Source organism: Coregonus lavaretus (assembly GCF_964263955.1).
Source record: "Coregonus lavaretus genome assembly, chromosome: 10".
NCBI lineage: Eukaryota > Metazoa > Chordata > Actinopteri > Salmoniformes > Salmonidae > Coregonus > Coregonus lavaretus.
The window spans coordinates 46,885,684-46,910,683 of NC_139997.1; the positions used below are offsets into that span (position 1 = coordinate 46,885,684).

At 44.9% G+C, this 25,000-nt stretch overlaps 1 protein-coding gene across 1 annotated transcript in view; it reads right to left on the minus strand.

Annotated features, from left to right (window-relative positions):
* Window positions 1–3,451: 3,451 nt before the first annotated feature.
* The window catches only part of LOC311136368 (netrin receptor UNC5C-like), a gene marked incomplete at both ends in the record, with an annotated part of 222,813 nt that continues 201,264 nt past the window's right edge, over window positions 3,452–25,000 (minus strand). Inside the window, 5 exons of the mRNA XM_084170472.1 lie at window positions 3,452–3,611; window positions 8,593–8,771; window positions 19,722–19,886; window positions 19,966–20,115; window positions 21,044–21,277. Of these exons, the coding sequence (XP_084026598.1) occupies window positions 3,452–3,611; window positions 8,593–8,771; window positions 19,722–19,886; window positions 19,966–20,115; window positions 21,044–21,277 (888 nt within the window). The remainder of the gene's footprint in view (window positions 3,612–8,592; window positions 8,772–19,721; window positions 19,887–19,965; window positions 20,116–21,043; window positions 21,278–25,000) is intronic.

Genomic DNA, 25,000 nt, shown 5'->3' on the forward strand with positions numbered 1-25,000 from the left:
TACGTTCTCACTATACAATATTACCCATGAAGCCTTAGGAGAACGATGGAATGCAACGGCTAGCAGTACCTACATTTTGTTTATAAAGAATGCAAAGTTTGCATAGACGGCTTTAGGAAAGTTCCCAACTGTCAAGACAAAATGATTTGAACCAAAACTAATCAAATGACTGTCGTCAGTGCTGCTGCTGTAAAGGGATGTTTTGTTGACAGTTATCATACAATCCTTATACTGAATTTCCCATTTATAATATAAATAAATAGATAATGCATCACATTTCCCATGATTTCACCTTATTTCTATTCCCCCCGCTCAACGTTAACAGCAACTGTAAATGTATGTTGTCATTCAGTAACTTGACATGTTAAACAATCAAATTACAGGTATTTAGACCTAATGAAAGAGAATGCTAGCGTGGAATTGTACGTAATATTATGTCAATTATTTGGTAAAAAGACAATCGTATCAGGCTGCATCAGTCCTAAGAAAAAATATACTATCAACAAATGACCCATCTTCCACCGTGGGAGACAGACTCCCATCTCTTCCACTACTCTGGTTCTGTCTTATATGGATGAGGACATCATCAGAGGACCATACATGATGAGAGCAGATTGAGATGCTCCATTATGCGGTTCCCACTTGATGACCAAGCTGCAAAGTCAGTCAAAATTGTCTACATTGGAAACATTTATGAAAATAAACATTCACTTTTTTGTCTTGATTTAAGGTTAGGGTTAGGTATAAGGTTAGCAGTGAGGTTAAGGTTAGGGCTAGGTTTAAAATCTGATTTTAAGAAGATACATTTTAGAACTTGGCGGGCCTTCTGATTTTGCAACTTGGCCAGACAGATAACTACTGAATTTTGACCTTTGATTGAATGACCTCTCAGACAGTTCCTTGTATCAGCATCATTGGTTTTATGGGCTAACAAGCCAACACTTGATAGTGCAATCTAAACCAAAATATATACTTTCAAATTAAATAGGCAAATTGTAAATAATTGTAGAATAGAAAGTAACTAAAAATAATTGTAAAACAATAATAATACACAACAGGAATGATAACAGTAAATATTAATAATGACAGTCTTACTAACACTGTAAAAGGTTACAGTTTTCAATGTTCTGCTTATGTACAGGTTGTTCTATTGGCTTTGTATCAGTGACTGTACAGTAGGCGTCATTAACAAGAGAATCCACCAGGGGGCACGATGACACAATGAAAAGAAAGGGAACTGCAAGGAAAGCAGGGAAAAAGAACACAAGAGAACTCAAAGGCTATGTTTACACAGGCAGCCCAATTCTGATATTGTTTTACTAATTGGTATTTTGACCAATCAGATCAGGTCTGAAAAAGATCTGCTGGTAAAGATCTGATTGGTCAAAAGATGGCTGTGTGTAAACGAAGCCTAAAGTAATCAATATTAGGCTGCATAAAATACAGAAGGAGACATATTTGTGTATAAATAGATGTGTTAATAAATACAGCTATATATAGTCACTGACACAAGTTCTTTCATTAGAAATGTTGACAAGTCCTTAAACAGTATTGTTGGTTCCAGGAGTTACCATGGGGATCCATGGGGCAGGTGAAGTGGGAGGGGCCTTCCCCACTCCCTCTGGCCACACCCCTTCCCATGGTCCTCTGCCCTGATCCAGTCTGTCACCACAGAGAGACATCCAGGAGGTCATCCAAAACATGGACAGAACTATCAAGCGTTTCCTAGGAAACTGTATTATGGTAAAGAAAACTGTACCAGAGAGACTACAGACAGGGCTGACTAACTTCCTAGTTCAATATACTGAAAGTGGAGCACGGCTATGCAAAGTATACTGAACAAAAATTTAAATGCAACATGTAAAGTGTTGGTCCCATTTTTCATGAGCTGGAATAAAAGATCTCAGACATTTTCCATATGCACAAAAAGCTTATTTCTCTCAAATTTGGTGCACAAATTTGTTTACATCCCTGTTAGTGAGCATTTCTCCTTTGCCAAGATAATCCATCCACCTGACAGGTGTGGCATATCAAGAAGCTGATTAAACAGCATGATCATTACACATCAAACCTTGTGCTGGGGACAATAAAAAGCCACTCTAAAATGTGCAGTTTTGTAACACAACACAATGCCACAGATGTCTCAAGTTTTGAGGGAGCGTGCAATTGGCATGCTGACTGCAGGAATGTGCACCAGAGCTGTTGCCAGAGAATTGAATGTTAATTTCTCTACCATAAGCCCAATGACGTTTTAGAGAATTTGGCAGTACGTCCAACTGGCCTCAAAACCGCAGACCACATGTATCCACGCCAGCCCAGGACCTCCACAGCCAGCTTCTTCAGCTGCGGGATGGTCTGAGACAAGCCACACGGACAGCTGATGAAACTGTGGGTTTGCACAACCGAATAATTCAGAAACCGTCTCAGGGAAGCTCATCTGCGTGCTCGTCGTCCTCATTAGGGTCTTGACCTGACCGCAGTTCGGCGTCGTAACAGGCTTCATTGGGCAAATGCACACCTTCGATGGCCACTGGCACGCTGGAGAAGTGTGCTCATCACGGATGAATCCCAGTTTAAACTTTACCGGGTAGATGGCAGACAGCGTGTATGGTGTTGTGTGGGCGAGCGGTTTGCTGATGTCAACGTTGCGAACAGAGTGCCCCATGGTGGTGGTGGGGTTATGGTATGGGCAGGCATAAGCTACGGACAATGAACACAATTGCATTTTATCGATGGCAATTTGAATGCACAGAGATCCTGAGGCCCATTGTCGTGCCATTCATCCGCCACCATCACCTCAAGTATCAGCATGATAATTCATGGCCCCATGTTGCAAGGATCTGTACACAATTCCTGGAAGCTGAAAATGTCCCAGTTCTTCCATCGTCTGCATACTCACCAGACATTGAGCATGTTCGGGATGCTCTGGATCGACGTGTACGAAAGCGTGTTCCAGTTCCCGCCAATATCCAGCAACTTTGCACAGCCATTGAAGAGGAGTGGTACAACATTCCACAGGCCACAATCAACAGCCTGATCAACTCTATGGGAAGGAGATGTGTCACGCTGCATGAGGCAAATGGTGGTCACACCAGCTTTTCTGATCCATGCCCATACCTTTTTTTAAGGTATCTGTGACCAACAGATGCATATCTGTATTCCCAGTCATGTGAAATCCATAGATTAGGGCCTCATTTATTTATTTCAATTAACTGATTTCCTTATATGAACTGTAACTCACAAAACCTTTGAAATTGTTGCATGTTGCATTTATATTTTTGTTCAGTGTATGTTTGTGTGTGTCTCTATGGATGTGTGTTCTCTGATGGAAGAGAGGTCTAGCTCTGCCTTTCCTGTATTTCAGCTAACAGATTGTTCCTCTCTCACTCCTTTTCTCTGTGACTCATCTCTCACTCCTCCCTGGAACATCCTGTTCTTTGAAGGACGGGTGTCAGTGGTCTGTTGCCATGAGCACGAGGTTCTCATGGCGACCCATCTCCTCCAGCACGGCAGCCAGGCGGCCAAGGTTCCCATCAGGGAAGTGTTGGGCCTCCCACAGGTCCAGAATCACCCCCGTAGGACTGGACTTAGTGGCAAAGTAGTTCAGATACCTGATATATATATATATATATATATATATATAGAGCGAGAGAGAGAGAGAGAGAGAGAGAGAGAGAGAGAGAGAGAGAGAGAGAGAGAGAGAGAGAGAGAGAGAAAGAAAGAGAGAGAAAGAAAGAGAAAGAACGAGAGAGAGAGGTTATATGAAGTTTGCATACTCTGCCTGTGCTTTATGGCTATCCAGTGTCATCGTTGAAATGAACAAAAACAAGTTTAAAAGCGGACAGTCAAACATTAAATGGTCAGAAGTGCTTTCATCCAGCTCTAAGCTCTCTGAAGGGGTGGAGTAAGGGGAAGGGGGTAAGATGGAGGGTAAAGTCATCCCTCCTGCTGCTGGTCTAACTCCTACTGCTGTCTGTGATAAGGGAGCCCCTGCTGAGAGATCAACACCCAGTTTATACACACACACACACACGTCACACACACACGTCACACACACACACACAACTGTCAGAGAGGAGGGGGAGAACAGGACGAGAAAAGAGAGAAGAAAAGAGATGCCCAAGCTTCAGTAACACTACACACACACACACACAGATCATACGGTCCTATCCGTAACTTCTGTTGACAATTTCGATACCTTTTGGAAACAAAACATGTTTTATAAGGAGGATGGGATCCACCCAAATCATTATAAGGCTGCGTTGAGACAATGACTTAGCAATGACCCAAGCCCAGCTCAGCTAATCCCTACCATTGTGATGCAGAGTTGTCAAAATGCTTCAGCAAATGTACATTACATCAGGGGCGTCGGTAGTCACAATATAAGTAACCTAATTTATGTCCCTCTTACTGCCACCGCTGATCCTACAGGTATTGTATGCAGTAATCATGTGCCTAAGAACCAGATTTATACTGTTAGCGCTGAGCCAGTGTGTCCCAGAGGAGGCAGCTCACTGTGCACTAACATAAAGAACATGAGTCTACTGCTGCTAAGCTTCCCAGTAAAGCAATAAAAACAAGTAAGCATCCCAGAAGTGCTCAAAATAGCCCACGTTAACATATGAAGCTTAAGAAACAAGGTTCATGAAATCAATAATTTGCTAGTAACAGATGACATTCATATTCTCTGAAACTCACTTAGATAATACCTTTGATGATACAGTGGTAGCAATACAAGGTTATAACATTTACAGAAAAGATAGAAATGCCGATGTTGGAGGTTGCCCATCTTAATCTTTTCATTTTATTGGCCAGTCTGAGATATGGCTTTTTCTTTGCAACCCTGCCTAGAAGGTCAGAGTCCCGGAGTCGCCTCTTCACTGTTGACGTTGAGACTGGTGTTTTGTGGGTACTATTTAATGAAGCTGCCAGTTGAGGACCTGTGAGGCGCCTGTTTCTAGACACTCTAATGTATTTGTCCTCTTGCTCAGTTGTGCACTGGGGCCTCCCACTCCTCTTTCTATTCTGGTTAGAGCCAGTTTGCGCTGTTCTGTGAAGGGAGTAGTACACAGTGTTGTACGAGATCTTCAGTTTCTTGGCAATTTCTCAACTAGTCTCAAGAAGGCCAGTTTTATTGCTTCTTTAATCAGCACAACAGTTTTCAGCTGTGCTAACATAATTGCAAAAGGGTTTTCTAATGATCAATTAGTCTTTTAAAATGATGAACTTGGATTAGCAAACACAACGTGCCATTGGAACACAGGACTGATGGTTGCTGATAATGGGCCTCTGTACGCCTATGTAGATATTCCATTAAAAATCTGCCGTTTCAAGCTACAATATCCATTTACAACATTAACAATGTCTACACTGTATTTCTGATCAATTTGATGTTATTTTAATGGACAAAAAAATTGCTTTTCTTTCGAAAACAAGGACATTTCGAAGTGATCCCAAACTTTTGAATGGTAGTGTATGTGATATCACGGGGTATGAAAAAATAAAAAATGTATTCACTAACTGTAAGTCGCTCTGGATAAGAGCGTCTGCTAAATGACTAAAATGTACATGTAAAATGATAATAGAGAGGTATACTTTCTGGGTGATTTAAATATTGACTGGCTTTCATCAGGCTGCCCACTCAAGAGAAAGCTTCAAACTGTAACCAGTGCCTGCAACCTGGTTCAGGTTATCAGTCAACCTACCAGGGTGGTTACAAACAGTACAGGAATTAAATCATCAACATGTATTGATCATATCTTTACTAATCCAGCAGAGATTTGTTTGAAAGCAGTCTCCAAATCCATTAGATGTAGTGATCACAATATAGTGGCCATATCTAGGAAAACCAAAGTTCCAAAGGCTGGGCCTAATATAATGTATAAGAGGTCATACAATAAGTTTTGTAGTGATTCCTATGTTGTTGATGTAAAGAATGTATTTTTACATTTACATTTTAGTCATTTAGCAGACGCTCTTATCCAGAGCGACTTACAGTTAGTGAATAAATTTTTTTTTAATACTGGCCCCCCGTGGGAATCGAACCCACAACCCTGGCATTGCAAATGCCATATCAACTGAGCTACATCCCTGCCGGCCATTCCCTCCCCTACCCTGGACGACGCTGGGCCAATTGTGCGCCGCCCATGAGTCTCCCGGTCACGGCCGGCTGCGACAGAGCCTGGATTCGAACCAGGATCTCTAGTGGCACAGTTAGCACTGCGATACAGTGCCTTAGACCACTGCGCCACTCAGGAGACTGTATGTTGGTCCGTGGTGTGTAATGAGGAGCAAACAGACACTGCACTTGACACATTTATGAAATTGCTTATTCCAGTTACTAATAAGCATGCACCCATTAAGAAAATGACTAAAAACGGTTAAATCCCCGTGGATTGATGAGGAATTGAAAAATTGTATGGTTGAGAGGGATGAGGCAAAAGGAATGGCAAATAAGTCTGGCTGCACAACCAATTGGCAAACGTATTGCAAATTGAGAAATCATGTGACTAAACTGAATACAAAAAAGAAGAAACAACACTATGAAACAAGGATAAATAACATAAAGAATGATAGTAAAAAGCTTTGGAGCACCTTAAATGAAATTTTGGGAAAAAAGGCAAACTCAGCTCCATCATTCATTGAATCAGATGGCTCATTCATCACAAAACCAACTGATATTGCCAACTACTTTAATCATTTTTTGATTGGCAAGATTAGCAAACGTAGGCATGACATGCCAGCAACAATTGCTGACACTACACATCCTAGTATATCTGACCAAATTATGAAAGACAATCATTTTCATTTTGAATTCCGTAAAGTGAGTGTGGAAGAGGTGAACAAATGATTGTTGTCTATTAACAATGACAAGCCACCGGGGTCTGACAACTTGGATGGAAAATTGCTGAGGATAATAGCGGATGATATTGCCACTCCTATTTGCCATATTTTCAATTTAAGCCTACTAGAATGTGCCCCCAGGCTTGGAGGGAAGCAAAAGTCATTCCGCTACCTAAGAATAGTAAAGCCCCTTTTACTGGCTCAAACAGCCAACCAATTAGCCTGTTACCAACCCTTAGTAAACTATTGGAAAAAATTGTGTTTGACCAGATACAATGCTATTTTACTGTAAACAAATTGACAACAGACTTTCAGCATGCTTATAGAAAAGGACATTCAACAAGCACAGCACTTACACAAATGACTGATGATTGGCTGAGAGAAATTGATAAAAAGATTGTGGGGGCTGTTTTGTTAGACTTCAGTGCGACTTTTGACATTATCGATCATAGTCTGCTGCTAGAAAAACGTACGTGTTATGGCTTTACAACCCCTGCTATAATGTGGATAAAGAGTTACTTGTCTAACAGAACACAGAGGGTGTCCTTTAATGGAAGCCTCTCAAACATAATCCAGGTACAATCAGGAATTCCCCAGGGCAGCTGTCTAGGCCCCTTGCTTTTTTCCATCTTTACTAACGACATGCCACTGGCTTTGAGTAATGCCAGTGTGTCTATGTATGCGGATGACTCAACACTATACACATCAGCTACTACAGCAACTGAAATAACTGCAACACTTAACAAAGAGTTGCAGTTAGTTTCGGAATGGGTGGCAAGGAATAAGTTAGTCCTGAATATTTCCAATACTAAAAGCATTGTATATGGGTCAAATCATTCACTAAATCCTAAACCTCAACTACATCTCGTAATGAATAATGTGGAAATTGAGCAAGTTGAGGTGACTAAACTGTTTGGAGTAACCCTGGATTGTAGACTGTCATGGTCAAAGCATATTGATACAACAGTAGCTAAGATGGGGAGAAGTATGTCCATAATTAAGCGCTGCTCTGACTTCTTAACAACACTATCATCAAGGCAGGTCCTACAGGACCTAGTTTTGTCGCACTTAGATTACTGTTCAGTAGTGTGGTCAGGTGCCACAAAGAGGGACTTGGGAATATTGCAGTTGGCTCAGAACAGGGCAACACGGCTGGCCCTTAAAAGTACACGGAGAGTTAAGATTGATGACATGCATGTCAGTCTCTCCTGGCTCAGAGTGGAAGAGAGATTGACTTCATCACTGCTTGTTTTTGTGAGAGGTGTCGACGAGCTGAATGTACCGAGCTGTCTGTTTGGAATACTGGCACATAGCCATGCATACCCCACAAATCATGCCACCAGAGGTCTCTTCACAGTCCCCAAGTCCAGAACGGACTATGGGAGGCACATAGTACTACATAGACCCATTCTACACTCTATTCCACATCAGGTAACTGATGCAAGCAGTAGAATCAGATTTAAAAAACAGGTAAAAATACACCTTTTGGAACAGCGGGGACTGTGAAGAGACACACACACAGGCACATACACATACACACATACATATAGACACTCACTCTACACACACGTACACATGGATGTTGTATTGTAAATATGTGATAGTGGAGTAGTGGCCTGAGGGAACACACTAAATGTATTGGGTAAAGTGTTATGAAATATAATGTAACTGCCTTAATGTTGCAGGACCCCAGGAAGAGTAATGGGGATTCTTAATAAATAAAAATACAAATACAAATCCCATCCTCACCTGTCCAGGTTGAGTTTGTGTGCTAGCATCCTCCAGTCGTTGCCTCGATTCTGTGGTGCGTCCAGGCTGCCACAGAGCTTCTGTCTGATGGAGAGGGGAATGCGGAAGGCATTGGGCCCCACCAGGGTTGTGATGTTACTGGCCGGATCCAGCAGAGACGTATCGATACTCTGGGTGTCCTGGAGGTGGAGAATGGAGATGGCGGAGAGAGACTATTTGAATTGACTGAAATTATTATTTGGGAGCTGATTGTTGGAGCTAGTGTTACAAGTTCTCATTCGAATTAGTGCATGTATTCATACAATTTTTCCAGACAGATAGAAAGGTCTCGACACGCTCAGAGAACAGGAGCTACGACTAGCCTCTAGTCAGATAGAAAGGTCTAGACACGCTCAGAGAACAGGAGCTACGACTAGCCTCTAGTCAGATAGAAAGGTCTAGACACGCTCAGAGAGAACAGGAGCTACGACTAGCCTCTAGTCAGATAGAAAGGTCTAGACACGCTCAGAGAGAACAGGAGCTACGACTAGCCTCTAGTCAGATAGAAAGGTCTAGACACGCTCAGAGAGAACAGGAGCTACGACTAGCCTCTAGTCAGATAGAAAGGTCTAGACACGCTCAGAGAACAGGAGCTACGACTAGCCTCTAGTCAGATAGAAAGGTCTAGACACGCTCAGAGAACAGGAGCTACGACTAGCCTCTAGTCAGATAGAAAGGTCTAGACACGCTCAGAGAACAGGAACTACGACTAGCCTCTAGTCAGATAGAAAGGTCTAGACACGCTCAGAGAACAGGAGCTACGACTAGCCTCTAGTCAGATAGAAAGGTCTAGACACGCTCAGAGAGAACAGGAGCTACGACTAGCCTCTAGTCAGATAGAAAGGTCTAGACACGCTCAGAGAACAGGAGCTACGACTAGCCTCTAGTCAGATAGAAAGGTCTAGACACACTCAGAGAACAGGAGCTACGACTAGCCTCTAGTCAGATAGAAAGGTCTAGACACGCTCAGAGAGAACTGGACCTACGACTAGCCTCTAGTCAGATAGAAAGGTCTAGACACGCTCAGAGAACAGGAGCTACGACTAGCCTCTAGTCAGATAGAAAGGTCTAGACACGCTCAGAGAACAGGAGCTACGACTAGCCTCTAGTCAGATAGAAAGGTCTAGACACGCTCAGAGAGAACAGGAGCTACGACTAGCCTCTAGTCAGATAGAAAGGTCTAGACACGCTCAGAGAGAACAGGAGCTACGACTAGCCTCTAGTCAGATAGAAAGGTCTAGACACGCTCAGAGAGAACAGGAGCTACGACTAGCCTCTAGTCAGATAGAAAGGTCTAGACACGCTCAGAGAACAGGAGCTACGACTAGCCTCTAGTCAGATAGAAAGGTCTAGACACGCTCAGAGAGAACAGGAGCTACGACTAGCCTCTAGTCAGATAGAAAGGTCTAGACACGCTCAGAGAACAGGAGCTACGACTAGCCTCTAGTCAGATAGAAAGGTCTAGACACGCTCAGAGAACAGGAGCTACGACTAGCCTCTAGTCAGATAGAAAGGTCTAGACACACTCAGAGAGAACAGGAGCTACGACTAGCCTCTAGTCAGATAGAAAGGTCTAGACACGCTCAGAGAGAACAGGAGCTACGACTAGCCTCTAGTCAGATAGAAAGGTCTAGACACGCTCAGAGAGAACAGGAGCTACGACTAGCCTCTAGTCAGATAGAAAGGTCTAGACACGCTCAGAGAACAGGAGCTACGACTAGCCTCTAGTCAGATAGAAAGGTCTAGACACGCTCAGAGAGAACAGGAGCTACGACTAGCCTCTAGTCAGATAGAAAGGTCTAGACACGCTCAGAGAGAACAGGAGCTACGACTAGCCTCTAGTCAGATAGAAAGGTCTAGACACGCTCAGAGAGAACAGGAGCTACGACTAGCCTCTAGTCAGATAGAAAGGTCTAGACACGCTCAGAGAACAGGAGCTACGACTAGCCTCTAGTCAGATAGAAAGGTCTAGACACGCTCAGAGAACAGGAGCTACGACTAGCCTCTAGTCAGATAGAAAGGTCTAGACACGCTCAGAGAGAACAGGAGCTACGACTAGCCTCTAGTCAGATAGAAAGGTCTAGACACGCTCAGAGAACAGGAGCTACGACTAGCCTCTAGTCAGATAGAAAGGTCTAGACACGCTCAGAGAACAGGAGCTACGACTAGCCTCTAGTCAGATAGAAAGGTCTAGACACGCTCAGAGAACAGGAGCTACGACTAGCCTCTAGTCAGATAGAAAGGTCTAGACACGCTCAGAGAGAACAGGAGCTACGACTAGCCTCTAGTCAGATAGAAAGGTCTAGACACGCTCAGAGAACAGGAGCTACGACTAGCCTCTAGTCAGATAGAAAGGTCTAGACACGCTCAGAGAGAACAGGAGCTACGACTAGCCTCTAGTCAGATAGAAAGGTCTAGACACGCTCAGAGAACAGGACCTACGACTAGCCTCTAGTCAGATAGAAAGGTCTAGACACGCTCAGAGAACAGGAGCTACGACTAGCCTCTAGTCAGATAGAAAGGTCTAGACACGCTCAGAGAGAACAGGAGCTACGACTAGCCTCTAGTCAGATAGAAAGGTCTAGACACGCTCAGAGAGAACAGGAGCTACGACTAGCCTCTAGTCAGATAGAAAGGTCTAGACACGCTCAGAGAACAGGAGCTACGACTAGCCTCTAGTCAGATAGAAAGGTCTAGACACGCTCAGAGAACAGGAGCTACGACTAGCCTCTAGTCAGATAGAAAGGTCTAGACACGCTCAGAGAGAACAGGAGCTACGACTAGCCTCTAGTCAGATAGAAAGGTCTAGACACGCTCAGAGAGAACAGGAGCTACGACTAGCCTCTAGTCAGATAGAAAGGTCTAGACACGCTCAGAGAACAGGAGCTACGACTAGCCTCTAGTCAGATAGAAAGGTCTAGACACGCTCAGAGAACAGGAGCTACGACTAGCCTCTAGTCAGATAGAAAGGTCTAGACACGCTCAGAGAACAGGAGCTACGACTAGCCTCTAGTCAGATAGAAAGGTCTAGACACGCTCAGAGAACAGGAGCTACGACTAGCCTCTAGTCAGATAGAAAGGTCTAGACACGCTCAGAGAACAGGAGCTACGACTAGCCTCTAGTCAGATAGAAAGGTCTAGACACGCTCAGAGAACAGAAGCTACGACTAGCCTCTAGTCAGATAGAAAGGTCTAGACACGCTCAGAGAACAGGAGCTACGACTAGCCTCTAGTCAGATAGAAAGGTCTAGACACGCTCAGAGAGAACAGGAGCTACGACTAGCCTCTAGTCAGATAGAAAGGTCTAGACACGCTCAGAGAACAGGAGCTACGACTAGCCTCTAGTCAGATAGAAAGGTCTAGACACACTCAGAGAACAGGAGCTACGACTAGCCTCTAGTCAGATAGAAAGGTCTAGACACACTCAGAGAACAGGAGCTACGACTAGCCTCTAGTCAGATAGAAAGGTCTAGACACGCTCAGAGAACAGGAGCTACGACTAGCCTCTAGTCAGATAGAAAGGTCTAGACACACTCAGAGAGAACAGGAGCTACGACTAGCCTCTAGTCAGATAGAAAGGTCTAGACACACTCAGAGAGAACAGGAGCTACGACTAGCCTCTAGTCAGATAGAAAGGTCTAGACACGCTCAGAGAACAGGAGCTACGACTAGCCTCTAGTCAGATAGAAAGGTCTAGACACGCTCAGAGAGAACAGGAGCTACGACTAGCCTCTAGTCAGATAGAAAGGTCTAGACACGCTCAGAGAGAACAGGAGCTACGACTAGCCTCTAGTCAGATAGAAAGGTCTAGACACGCTCAGAGAGAACAGGAGCTACGACTAGCCTCTAGTCAGATAGAAAGGTCTAGACACGCTCAGAGAACAGGAGCTACGACTAGCCTCTAGTCAGATAGAAAGGTCTAGACACGCTCAGAGAGAACAGGAGCTACGACTAGCCTCTAGTCAGATAGAAAGGTCTAGACACGCTCAGAGAGAACAGGAGCTACGACTAGCCTCTAGTCAGATAGAAAGGTCTAGACACGCTCAGAGAGAACAGGAGCTACGACTAGCCTCTAGTCAGATAGAAAGGTCTAGACACGCTCAGAGAACAGGAGCTACGACTAGCCTCTAGTCAGATAGAAAGGTCTAGACACGCTCAGAGAACAGGAGCTACGACTAGCCTCTAGTCAGATAGAAAGGTCTCGACACGCTCAGAGAGAACAGGAGCTACGACTAGCCTCTAGTCAGATAGAAAGGTCTCGACACGCTCAGAGAGAACAGGAGCTACGACTAGCCTCTAGTCAGATAGAAAGGTCTAGACACGCTCAGAGAACAGGAGCTACGACTAGCCTCTAGTCAGATAGAAAGGTCTAGACACGCTCAGAGAACAGGAGCTACGACTAGCCTCTAGTCAGATAGAAAGGTCTAGACACGCTCAGAGAACAGGAGCTACGACTAGCCTCTAGTCAGATAGAAAGGTCTAGACACGCTCAGAGAACAGGAGCTACGACTAGCCTCTAGTCAGATAGAAAGGTCTAGACACGCTCAGAGAACAGGACCTACGACTAGCCTCTAGTCAGATAGAAAGGTCTAGACACACTCAGAGAACAGGAGCTACGACTAGCCTCTAGTCAGATAGAAAGGTCTAGACACGCTCAGAGAACAGGAGCTACGACTAGCCTCTAGTCAGATAGAAAGGTCTAGACACGCTCAGAGAACAGGAGCTACGACTAGCCTCTAGTCAGATAGAAAGGTCTAGACACGCTCAGAGAGAACAGGACCTACGACTAGCCTCTAGTCAGATAGAAAGGTCTAGACACGCTCAGAGAGAACAGGAGCTACGACTAGCCTCTAGTCAGATAGAAAGGTCTAGACACGCTCAGAGAGAACAGGAGCTACGACTAGCCTCTAGTCAGATAGAAAGGTCTCGACACGCTCAGAGAACAGGAGCTACGACTAGCCTCTAGTCAGATAGAAAGGTCTAGACACGCTCAGAGAACAGGAGCTACGACTAGCCTCTAGTCAGATAGAAAGGTCTAGACACGCTCAGAGAACAGGAGCTACGACTAGCCTCTAGTCAGATAGAAAGGTCTAGACACGCTCAGAGAGAACAGGAGCTACGACTAGCCTCTAGTCAGATAGAAAGGTCTAGACACGCTCAGAGAGAACAGGAGCTACGACTAGCCTCTAGTCAGATAGAAAGGTCTAGACACGCTCAGAGAACAGGAGCTACGACTAGCCTCTAGTCAGATAGAAAGGTCTAGACACGCTCAGAGAGAACAGGAGCTACGACTAGCCTCTAGTCAGATAGAAAGGTCTAGACACGCTCAGAGAACAGGACCTACGACTAGCCTCTAGTCAGATAGAAAGGTCTAGACACGCTCAGAGAGAACAGGAGCTACGACTAGCCTCTAGTCAGATAGAAAGGTCTCGACACGCTCAGAGAACAGGAGCTACGACTAGCCTCTAGTCAGATAGAAAGGTCTAGACACACTCAGAGAACAGGAGCTACGACTAGCCTCTAGTCAGATAGAAAGGTCTAGACACGCTCAGAGAGAACAGGACCTACGACTAGCCTCTAGTCAGATAGAAAGGTCTAGACACGCTCAGAGAGAACAGGACCTACGACTAGCCTCTAGTCAGATAGAAAGGTCTAGACACGCTCAGAGAACAGGAGCTACGACTAGCCTCTAGTCAGATAGAAAGGTCTAGACACACTCAGAGAACAGGAGCTACGACTAGCCTCTAGTCAGATAGAAAGGTCTCGACACGCTCAGAGAGAACAGGAGCTACGACTAGCCTCTAGTCAGATAGAAAGGTCTAGACACGCTCAGAGAACAGGAGCTACGACTAGCCTCTAGTCAGATAGAAAGGTCTCGACACGCTCAGAGAACAGGAGCTACGACTAGCCTCTAGTCAGATAGAAAGGTCTCGACACGCTCAGAGAACAGGAGCTACGACTAGCCTCTAGTCAGATAGAAAGGTCTAGACACGCTCAGAGAGAACAGGAGCTACGACTAGCCTCTAGTCAGATAGAAAGGTCTAGACACGCTCAGAGAGAACAGGAGCTACGACTAGCCTCTAGTCAGATAGAAAGGTCTAGACACGCTCAGAGAGAACAGGAGCTACGACTAGCCTCTAGTCAGATAGAAAGGTCTAGACACACTCAGAGAGAACAGGAGCTACGACTAGCCTCTAGTCAGATAGAAAGGTCTAGACACACTCAGAGAGAACAGGAGCTACGACTAGCCTCTAGTCAGATAGAAAGGTCTAGACACGCTCAGAGAACAGGAGCTACGACTAGCCTCTAGTCAGATAGAAAGGTCTAGACACGCTCAGAGAACAGGAGCTACGACTAGCCTCTAGTCAGATAGAAAGGTCTAGACACGCTCAGAGAGAACAGGAGCTACGACTAGCCTCTAGTCAGATAGAAAGGTCTAGACACGCTCAGAGAGAACAGGACCTACGACTAGCCTCTAGTCAGATAGAAAGGTCTAGACACGCTCAGAGAACAGGAGCTACGACTAGCCTCTAGTCAGATAGAAAGGTCTAGACACGCTCAGAGAACAGGAGCTACGACTAGCCTCTAGTCAGATAGAAAGGTCTAGACACACTCAGAGAACAGGAGCTACGACTAGCCTCTAGTCAGATAGAAAGGTCTAGACACGCTCAGAGAACAGGAGCTACGACTAGCCTCTAGTCAGATAGAAAGGTCTAGACACGCTCAGAGAACAGGAGCTACGACTAGCCTCTAGTCAGATAGAAAGGTCTAGACACGCTCAGAGAACAGGAGCTACGACTAGCCTCTAGTCAGATAGAAAGGTCTAGACACGCTCAGAGAGAACAGGAGCTACGACTAGCCTCTAGTCAGATAGAAAGGTCTAGACACACTCAGAGAACAGGAGCTACGACTAGCCTCTAGTCAGATAGAAAGGTCTAGACACGCTCAGAGAGAACAGGAGCTACGACTAGCCTCTAGTCAGATAGAAAGGTCTAGACACGCTCAGAGAACAGGAGCTACGACTAGCCTCTAGTCAGATAGAAAGGTCTAGACACGCTCAGAGAGAACAGGAGCTACGACTAGCCTCTAGTCAGATAGAAAGGTCTAGACACGCTCAGAGAACAGGAGCTACGACTAGCCTCTAGTCAGATAGAAAGGTCTAGACACGCTCAGAGAACAGGAGCTACGACTAGCCTCTAGTCAGATAGAAAGGTCTAGACACGCTCAGAGAGAACAGGAGCTACGACTAGCCTCTAGTCAGATAGAAAGGTCTAGACACACTCAGAGAGAACAGGAGCTACGACTAGCCTCTAGTCAGATAGAAAGGTCTAGACACGCTCAGAGAACAGGAGCTACGACTAGCCTCTAGTCAGATAGAAAGGTCTAGACACGCTCAGAGAACAGGAGCTACGACTAGCCTCTAGTCAGATAGAAAGGTCTCGACACACTCAGAGAACAGGAGCTACGACTAGCCTCTAGTCAGATAGAAAGGTCTAGACACGCTCAGAGAGAACAGGAGCTACGACTAGCCTCTAGTCAGATAGAAAGGTCTAGACACACTCAGAGAGAACAGGAGCTACGACTAGCCTCTAGTCAGATAGAAAGGTCTAGACACGCTCAGAGAACAGGAGCTACGACTAGCCTCTAGTCAGATAGAAAGGTCTAGACACGCTCAGAGAACAGGAGCTACGACTAGCCTCTAGTCAGATAGAAAGGTCTAGACACGCTCAGAGAGAACAGGAGCTACGACTAGCCTCTAGTCAGATAGAAAGGTCTAGACACGCTCAGAGAGAACAGGAGCTACGACTAGCCTCTAGTCAGATAGAAAGGTCTAGACACGCTCAGAGAACAGGAGCTACGACTAGCCTCTAGTCAGATAGAAAGGTCTAGACACACTCAGAGAACAGGAGCTACGACTAGCCTCTAGTCAGATAGAAAGGTCTAGACACACTCAGAGAACAGGAGCTACGACTAGCCTCTAGTCAGATAGAAAGGTCTAGACACGCTCAGAGAACAGAAGCTACGACTAGCCTCTAGTCAGATAGAAAGGTCTAGACACACTCAGAGAGAACAGGAGCTACGACTAGCCTCTAGTCAGATAGAAAGGTCTAGACACGCTCAGAGAGAACAGGAGCTACGACTAGCCTCTAGTCAGATAGAAAGGTCTAGACACGCTCAGAGAGAACAGGAGCTACGACTAGCCTCTAGTCAGATAGAAAGGTCTAGACACGCTCAGAGAGAACAGGAGCTACGACTAGCCTCTAGTCAGATAGAAAGGTCTAGACACGCTCAGAGAACAGGAGCTACGACTAGCCTCTAGTCAGATAGAAAGGTCTAGACACACTCAGAGAGAACAGGAGCTACGACTAGCCTCTAGTCAGATAGAAAGGTCTAGACACGCTCAGAGAGAACAGGAGCTACGACTAGCCTCTAGTCAGATAGAAAGGTCTAGACACGCTCAGAGAACAGGAGCTACGACTAGCCTCTAGTCAGATAGAAAGGTCTAGACACACTCAGAGAACAGGAGCTACGACTAGCCTCTAGTCAGATAGAAAGGTCTAGACACACTCAGAGAGAACAGGAGCTACGACTAGCCTCTAGTCAGATAGAAAGGTCTAGACACACTCAGAGAACAGGAGCTACGACTAGCCTCTAGTCAGATAGAAAGGTCTAGACACGCTCAGAGAACAGGACCTACGACTAGCCTCTAGTCAGATAGAAAGGTCTAGACACGCTCAGAGAACAGGAGCTACGACTAGCCTCTAGTCAGATAGAAAGGTCTCGACACGCTCAGAGAACAGGAGCTACGACTAGCCTCTAGTCAGATAGAAAGGTCTAGACACGCTCAGAGAACAGGAGCTACGACTAGCCTCTAGTCAGATAGAAAGGTCTAGACACGCTCAGAGAACAGGAGCTACGACTAGCCTCTAGTCAGATAGAAAGGTCTAGACACGCTCAGAGAACAGGAGCTACGACTAGCCTCTAGTCAGATAGAAAGGTCTAGACACACTCAGAGAACAGGAGCTACGACTAGCCTCTAGTCAGATAGAAAGGTCTAGACACACTCAGAGAACAGGAGCTACGACTAGCCTCTAGTCAGATAGAAAGGTAAGACCAGGGTTAGAGCAAAGCACTCTATCCACTCTTCCCTGTACAATCTCTGTTCCAATTATCTCTTACTCAACCATTCTCTTTGTGAGGGGGTTGTCAGCGTGAGATTGGAGTGATTACTCCCTTAGAGCTGTGCTCTATGTGAAGCTATGAAAAATAAAAAAGTAATAACAGACAAGCTCTCACAGAGAGGGCAGCGAGTGCAGCGGGCTCAAGGCTCACTGTCTGAGTAAAGTAGTTCACTGACAGAAGGCTAAACTCTCACTCAACCCCTGACAACCAGGATGGACAAAGACATGGAAAAAGATAGGAATATATGATATAACACCAGCCTCAACTCAAGTTAGCAGTAAGTCAGTTAGACTAAATCAAGTTAGTCTGATTTGTCTGTGCATGTACGCATGATTCAGCATATACAGTGCCTTCAGAAAGTTTTCACACCCCTTGACATTTTCCACATTTCGTTGTGTTACAGCCTGAATTTGAAATTAATTCAATTTAGATTTTGTGTCACCGGCCTACACACAATACCCCATAATGTCAAAGTGGAATTAGGCTTTTAGAATGTTTACAAATTAATTACAAATTGAGTCAGTAAGTATTCAACCCCTTTGTTATGGCAAGCCTAAATAAGTTCAGGAGTCAAAATGTGCTTAACAAATCACATAATAAGTTGCATGGACTCACTTTGTGTGCAATAATAGTGTTTAACATGATTTTTGAATGACAACCTCATCTCTGTACCCCACACATACAATTATCTGTAAGGTCCTTCAGTCGAGCAGTGAATTTCAAACACAGATTCTACCACAAAGACCAAGAAGGTTTTCCAATGCCTCGCGAAGAAGGGCATATATTGGTAGATGGTTAAAAATATAATATCCCATTGAGCGTTGTAAAGTTATTCATTACACTTTGGATGGTGTATCAATACACCCAGTAACTACAAAGATACAGGTGTCCTTCCTAACTCAGTTGCCGTAGAGGAAGGAAACCGCTCAGGGATTTCACCATGAGGCCAATGGTGACTTTAAAACAGTTACAGAGTGTAATGGCTGTGATAGGAGAAAACTCCACAATACTAACCTAAATGACATAGTGAAAAGAAGGAAGCCTGTACAGAATAAAAATATTCCAAAATATGTATCCTGTTTGCAATAAGGCACTAAAGTAATTCTGCAAAGAATGTGGCATAGAAATGAACTTTATGTCCTGAATACAAAGCGTAATGTTTGGGGCAAATCCAACACAACATCACTGAGTACCACTCTTCATATTTTTAAACATGGTGGTGGCTGCATCATGTTATGGGTATGCTTGTCAACAGCAAGGACTAGGGTGTTTTTTTAGGATAAAAAGAAACGGAATAGAGCTAAGCACAGGCAAAATCCTAGAAGAAAACCTGGTTCAGTCTGCTTTCCAACAGACACTGGGAGACAATTTCACCTTTCAGCATTAACCTTAAACACAAAGCCAAATATACACTGGAGTTGCTTACCATGACGACATTGAATGTTCCCGAGTGACCTAGTTACAGTTTTGACTTAAATCGGCTTGAAAATCTATGGCAAGACTTGAAAATGGCTGTCTAGCAATGATCAACAACCAACTTGACAGAGCTTGAAGAATTGTTTGAAGAATAATGTGCAAATATTGTACAATCCAGGTGTACAAAGCTCTTAGAGACTTACCCAGAAAGACTCACAGCTGTAATCACTGCCAAAGGTGAGTCTAACATGTTTTGACTCAGGGGGTTGAATACTTATCTAATCAAGATATATTTGTGTTTTATTTGTCATATTGTTTTTACAAATGTTAGAATTTTTCTTCCACTTTAACATTACAGAGTATTTTGTGTAGATCGCTGACAAAAAATGCCAATTAAATCAATTTGAATCGCACTTTGTAACCCAGGTCTGATATGTTCATTAGTACACTATATATATGTACTGTATCTGGATACAATACTATTTCCCTACCTCTGAGAGGGTGGTGTCGAGCTGGAAGATCTGTCCCTCCCCCTCCACCTGTCGAACACACAGCTTACAGGCCAGGTCCACGGTGCTGGGACAGAACCTCTCCAGGGTGAAGGTACAGTGGAGATTCCTCTGGGACCCAGACCACACCTGCTGGAACGACAACTCCTGGGGAGAGGGGGGTTATACTGGCACCAAGGGTGTTTGTGTGTGTCTTTACATTACGTGTGTGTGTGTGTGTGTGTACCTGGTACTTGGCTAGTAGCTTGCTCTTCCACAGTGTGTGTGGGACATCGTGGATGGACAGTCGCAGGTTGTGGGTGCTGTCCTTGAAGTTGAGGGTCTTTGGTTCGTCCAGGAGTTTCCCTCCCATCTGTTTCTCCATCTGCAGGACCTCCTACAGACACACAGAGACAGACACACCGAGACAGACACACAGAGACAGACACACAGAGACAGACACACAGAGACAGACACACAGAGACAGACACACAGAGACAGACACACCGAGACAGACACACCGAGACAGACACACAGAGACAGACACACAGAGACAGACACACAGAGACAGACACACCGAGACAGACACACCGAGACAGACACACAGAGACAGACACACAGAGACAGACACACAGAGACAGAGACACAGAGACAGACACACCGAGACAGACACACAGAGACAGACACACAGAGACAGACACACAGAGACAGACACACAGAGACAGACACACAGAGACAGACACACAGAGACAGACATACAGAGACAGACACACAGCGACAGAGACACAAGTTGAGATATGACTCTGGAATCAATCACCATCTACTCATTTATCAGAATTCTGTGTTGGAACTTCCTATAAGAAGTGTTTGCTTTCCAAATCAGGCTTTCAACATAATTTCAGCAGGCATTATGTACCAACCATGTAATAACCCATCTATAAACATACACAAAATGTGACATTCACATCTACATTCAACGTGATCATTCTTAATCTCATTACTCATTCCCAAACGTAATAACTGGGTCCTATTCTCCTCCTAAACGTAATAATGAGACCTTATCTTTCTTCACTGAAGGTGGATGGAGGTGATGGGGGGGGAGGAAAGTGGTGGAGGATGGGGTAGAATAAATACTAAATATGGTTAATATTTGCGAGGGCACGGCATCATTTCTCTAGGAGCAGCTTGGCCGTGGAGATTATATTCAAATGCATGCGCTCATCTTCCCTTGTTACTGCACACAAACACAGCCCCCACTGCTTGCCTGCCTGCCTGCCTCCTTCCCACACTGCATCTGCTGGCTACTTGTACACACCCACACTTACTTTGAGTGAGTCCTGTGTGTCGTCAAGGCAGTAGACTCTAATGTGGTACTCCAGGGCAGGGCAGGTGACGGGGCCGAAGATGGCCAGTTTGAGTCTCTTGGTGGTGGCCGCGCTGCAGGACTGGCCCACCAGGCAGTAGGTCCCTAGGGTCTCTGTCAGGATGTGACATGCCTCCTCATCCATCTGGATGTAACAGGGAGTGGTGAAGTTCTCCTCTCCTACCACCACCACCTCCTAGAGAGAGAGCGAGAATGAGAGTGTGTGTGTGTGTGTGTGTGTGTGTGTGTGTGTGTGTGTGTGTGTGTGTGTGTGTGTGTGTGTGTGTATGTGTGTGTGTGTGTGTGTGTGTGTGTGCTTGTGTGTTTGTATCCGTATGCAAGTGCCTGCCTACATACGTGTGTAAACATATAATGTCTGTAACAATAGACCAACATGTATAAGGTAATAGCATAATGTCCCTCTCCTAGTTGACCACGGTGTCAGCGCTCGAGGGATCATTTCAGAGCATATTCCTGTTACATTACTGGTGTCTGGGTCTAAGAGGCTCCTGCTGGGATCTTTATCCTGACGCACCTATGAGCAGCACACCGCCTGGCATCCATTCAGCCCATTGTGAGAGACAGATAGACAGAAGAGGAATGACAGTATTTCATAGTGTGTGTGTGCGTGTGTGACGGTATTTTCTATGGAGCCAGGCCGTTTAACAGCAGTATTATAGCTGGTCATTAAGCTCTTTAACTGGTCGTGGGGTTCATTATGAGTGTTCCACACTGGGGGGATAATTACAATATAGAGTGGAAAACTGGGACACACGCACACAAACACACATAAACACACACACACACACAGCCACTTACAGTGTTTACAGTTTATACTGTTGTTTATTCTCCACACAGCCCATCCTAATAGACCTACTACTGTACACATCATTTTATTTCTAAATGATATACTGTCTATACACATCATGTATTTCTATTCTAGATTGTGACACATTCTCACTCTAATATATCTACTCTGGGTTGTTAATTTGACCTGTTCTGTCGTTTCTTGATTTCTTGTTTGGATTGTTTTATTATTTGTGGATTTGTATTGTATTTGATAGACATTCTACTTCACTGTTGGAGCTAGTAGCATAAGCATTTAGCTGCACCTGCTATAACACCTGCAAACCTGTGTACGCGACCAATAAATGTTGATTTGATTTTGATTTGACACACACGAGCATGTGTGCGTAAACACACACACACACACACACACACACACACACACACACACACACTTACAGGCACAGGAAAGTGATTTATTTACTCAATTCCTCACTCAATTCATCACAGCCAACGTTCTGCCCTTCAGACACACACAAAGGCTTTTCCACCATATTCCATCATCAATCATGGCGTGGTGACAGAGACTTGTGCATAAAGACTCAGTGAGGAGAGACTTACTGAGGCAGAGAGACCACCTGTTACTCATAACACTCTGCTATCTTTATCTACACACACACACACACACACACACACACACACACACACACAAACACACACATACACTTGCACGCACACATGCGCCCATGCACGCGCATGCACCCACCTATCCACCCACCCACAAGACACCTGCTGTGCTTTCACACACACACACACACGCACACACACACACACACACACACACACACACACACACACACACACACACACACACACACACACACACACACACACACACACACACACACACACACACACACACACACACACACACACACACACACACCCTTTCCTCTAACAGCTCCCTGTGCTGGACATATCTAATGAGATATGTTATTCACACTGGATGATGGTAATATCATTCACTACATGGCTCGTCCAACATCTCATTCCAAAATCAGGGGCATTAATATGGAGTTGGTCCCCCCTTTGCTGCTATAACAACATCCACTCTTCTGGGAAGGCTTTCCGCTAGATGTTGGAACATTACTGCGCGGACTTGCTTCGATTCAACCACAAGAGCATTAGTGAGGTTGGGCACTGATGTTGGGCGATTAGGCCTGGCTCGCAGTCGGCATTCCAATGTGTTTGATGGGGTTGAGGTCAGGGCTCTGTGCAGGCCAGTCATGTTCTTCCACACCGATCTCGACAAACCATTTCTGTATGGACCTCGCTTTGTGCATGGGGGCATTGTCATGCTGAAACAGGAAATGGCCTTTCCCAAACTGTTGCCACAAAGTTGGAAACAGAATCGCTTAGAATGTCATTGTATGCTGTAGAATTAAGATTTCCCTTCACTGGAACTAAGGGGCCTAGCCCGAACCATGAAAAACAGTCCCAGACCATGATTTCTCCTCCACCAAACTTTACAGATGGCACTATGCATTGGGGCAGGTAGAGATCTCCTGGCATCCGCCAAACCCAGATTTGTCCGTCAGACTGCCAGATGATGAAGCATTTGAGAACGCGTTTACACTGCTCCAGAGTCCAATGGAGGCGAGCTTTACACCACTCCAGCCGACGCTTGGCATTGCGCATGGTGATCTTAGGCTTGTGTGTGGCTGCTCGGCCATGGAAACCCATTTCACGAACAGTTCTTATGCTGACGTTGCTTACAGATGCAGTTTGGAACTCGGTAGTCAGTGTTGCAACCGAGGACAGACCATTTTTACACGTTACGCGCTTCAGTACTCGGCGGTCCCGTTTTGTGAGCTTGGCTTGTGTGGCCTACTACTTTGCGGCTGAGCCGTTGTTGCTCCTAGACATTCCCACTTCACAATAACAGCACTTACAGTTGACCAGGGCAGCTCTAGCAGGGCAGAAATTTGACAAACTGACTTCTTGGAAAGGTGGCATCCAATTACAGTGCTACGTTGAAAGTCACTGAGTTCTTCAGTAAGGCCATTCTACTACCAATGTTTGTCTATGGAGATTGCATGGCTGTGTGCTCGGTTTTATACATTAATTTGAAGGGGTGTCCACATACTTTGGTATATATAGTTTATTTACCCAGATGCTGAATCTCTCTCACTATGACTGCCTGACTGTCTGACTGCCTCCCTCTCTATTGGGAGAATTAGAAGGGATAGCTACCGTTTTCTGTCATAGCAAACGCAATATATCACCAGTCCTATGTGTGTGGTTGGCCTCAGCTCAGTGAGAAAATAAGCTCATATAAAGCAACTAGCCGTCACCTCATGATATTACCATCCACATAGCTGACAGGCTGAGATATAGTCAATACTTATTTCTCTGTTTAAATGCTTTCACTCCGCAATCTTGTTTTATTGGCTGCCCAGAGCCAATCCTTCAAAGTCACATTCTGTATGTAGCCCACAATAAGACTGTATATTACAGATTTATTTTATATTCTTCTTGCAACTCTGAAGGTTTCTAAGTATCTGTCAACAGAGCTGACAAAGAGAGTCCAAGGCAAATCTAATAAAGCTTCTCTCAGGACAGGCAGTTCTTCTGTTTTTGATGCAGTAGAACGAACGGCTGAAAAAAGACTCAAACCAGTCTCTCATTACCACATCAAACCCACATTTCTCTCAGAGTCGCTCACAGTCTCTCTCTCCCACACTGACTGCAGAGGGGTCAGGTGGTCAAAATATACAAGGATCTAGTTTCTCTTTCCAACACACAACCCTAAACCCTAAAACCCACTGTTTTCAAAAGTCTAAATCTAGAATTCTAGGAATCTAAGAAATAATACAGGAATCTAGTTTATCCTATCAATAGTTTTCTATACAACCTTCAATTGAAATGAACCCAACTGCTTTCTATAGACATGTATGAAGGGAGGTAGGAATCTAGGAAATAATACAGGAAGCTAGGAAACTAGTGTTCTCCTTCCAACACCCTTCTACACATCACTGAACTAGTCTTCACCCCACTGCTTTCTGTAGGACTATATCTTAGTGAAACTCTGACAGAAACCCACAGACCTTGAGTAGTAGAGTAGGGCTGTATC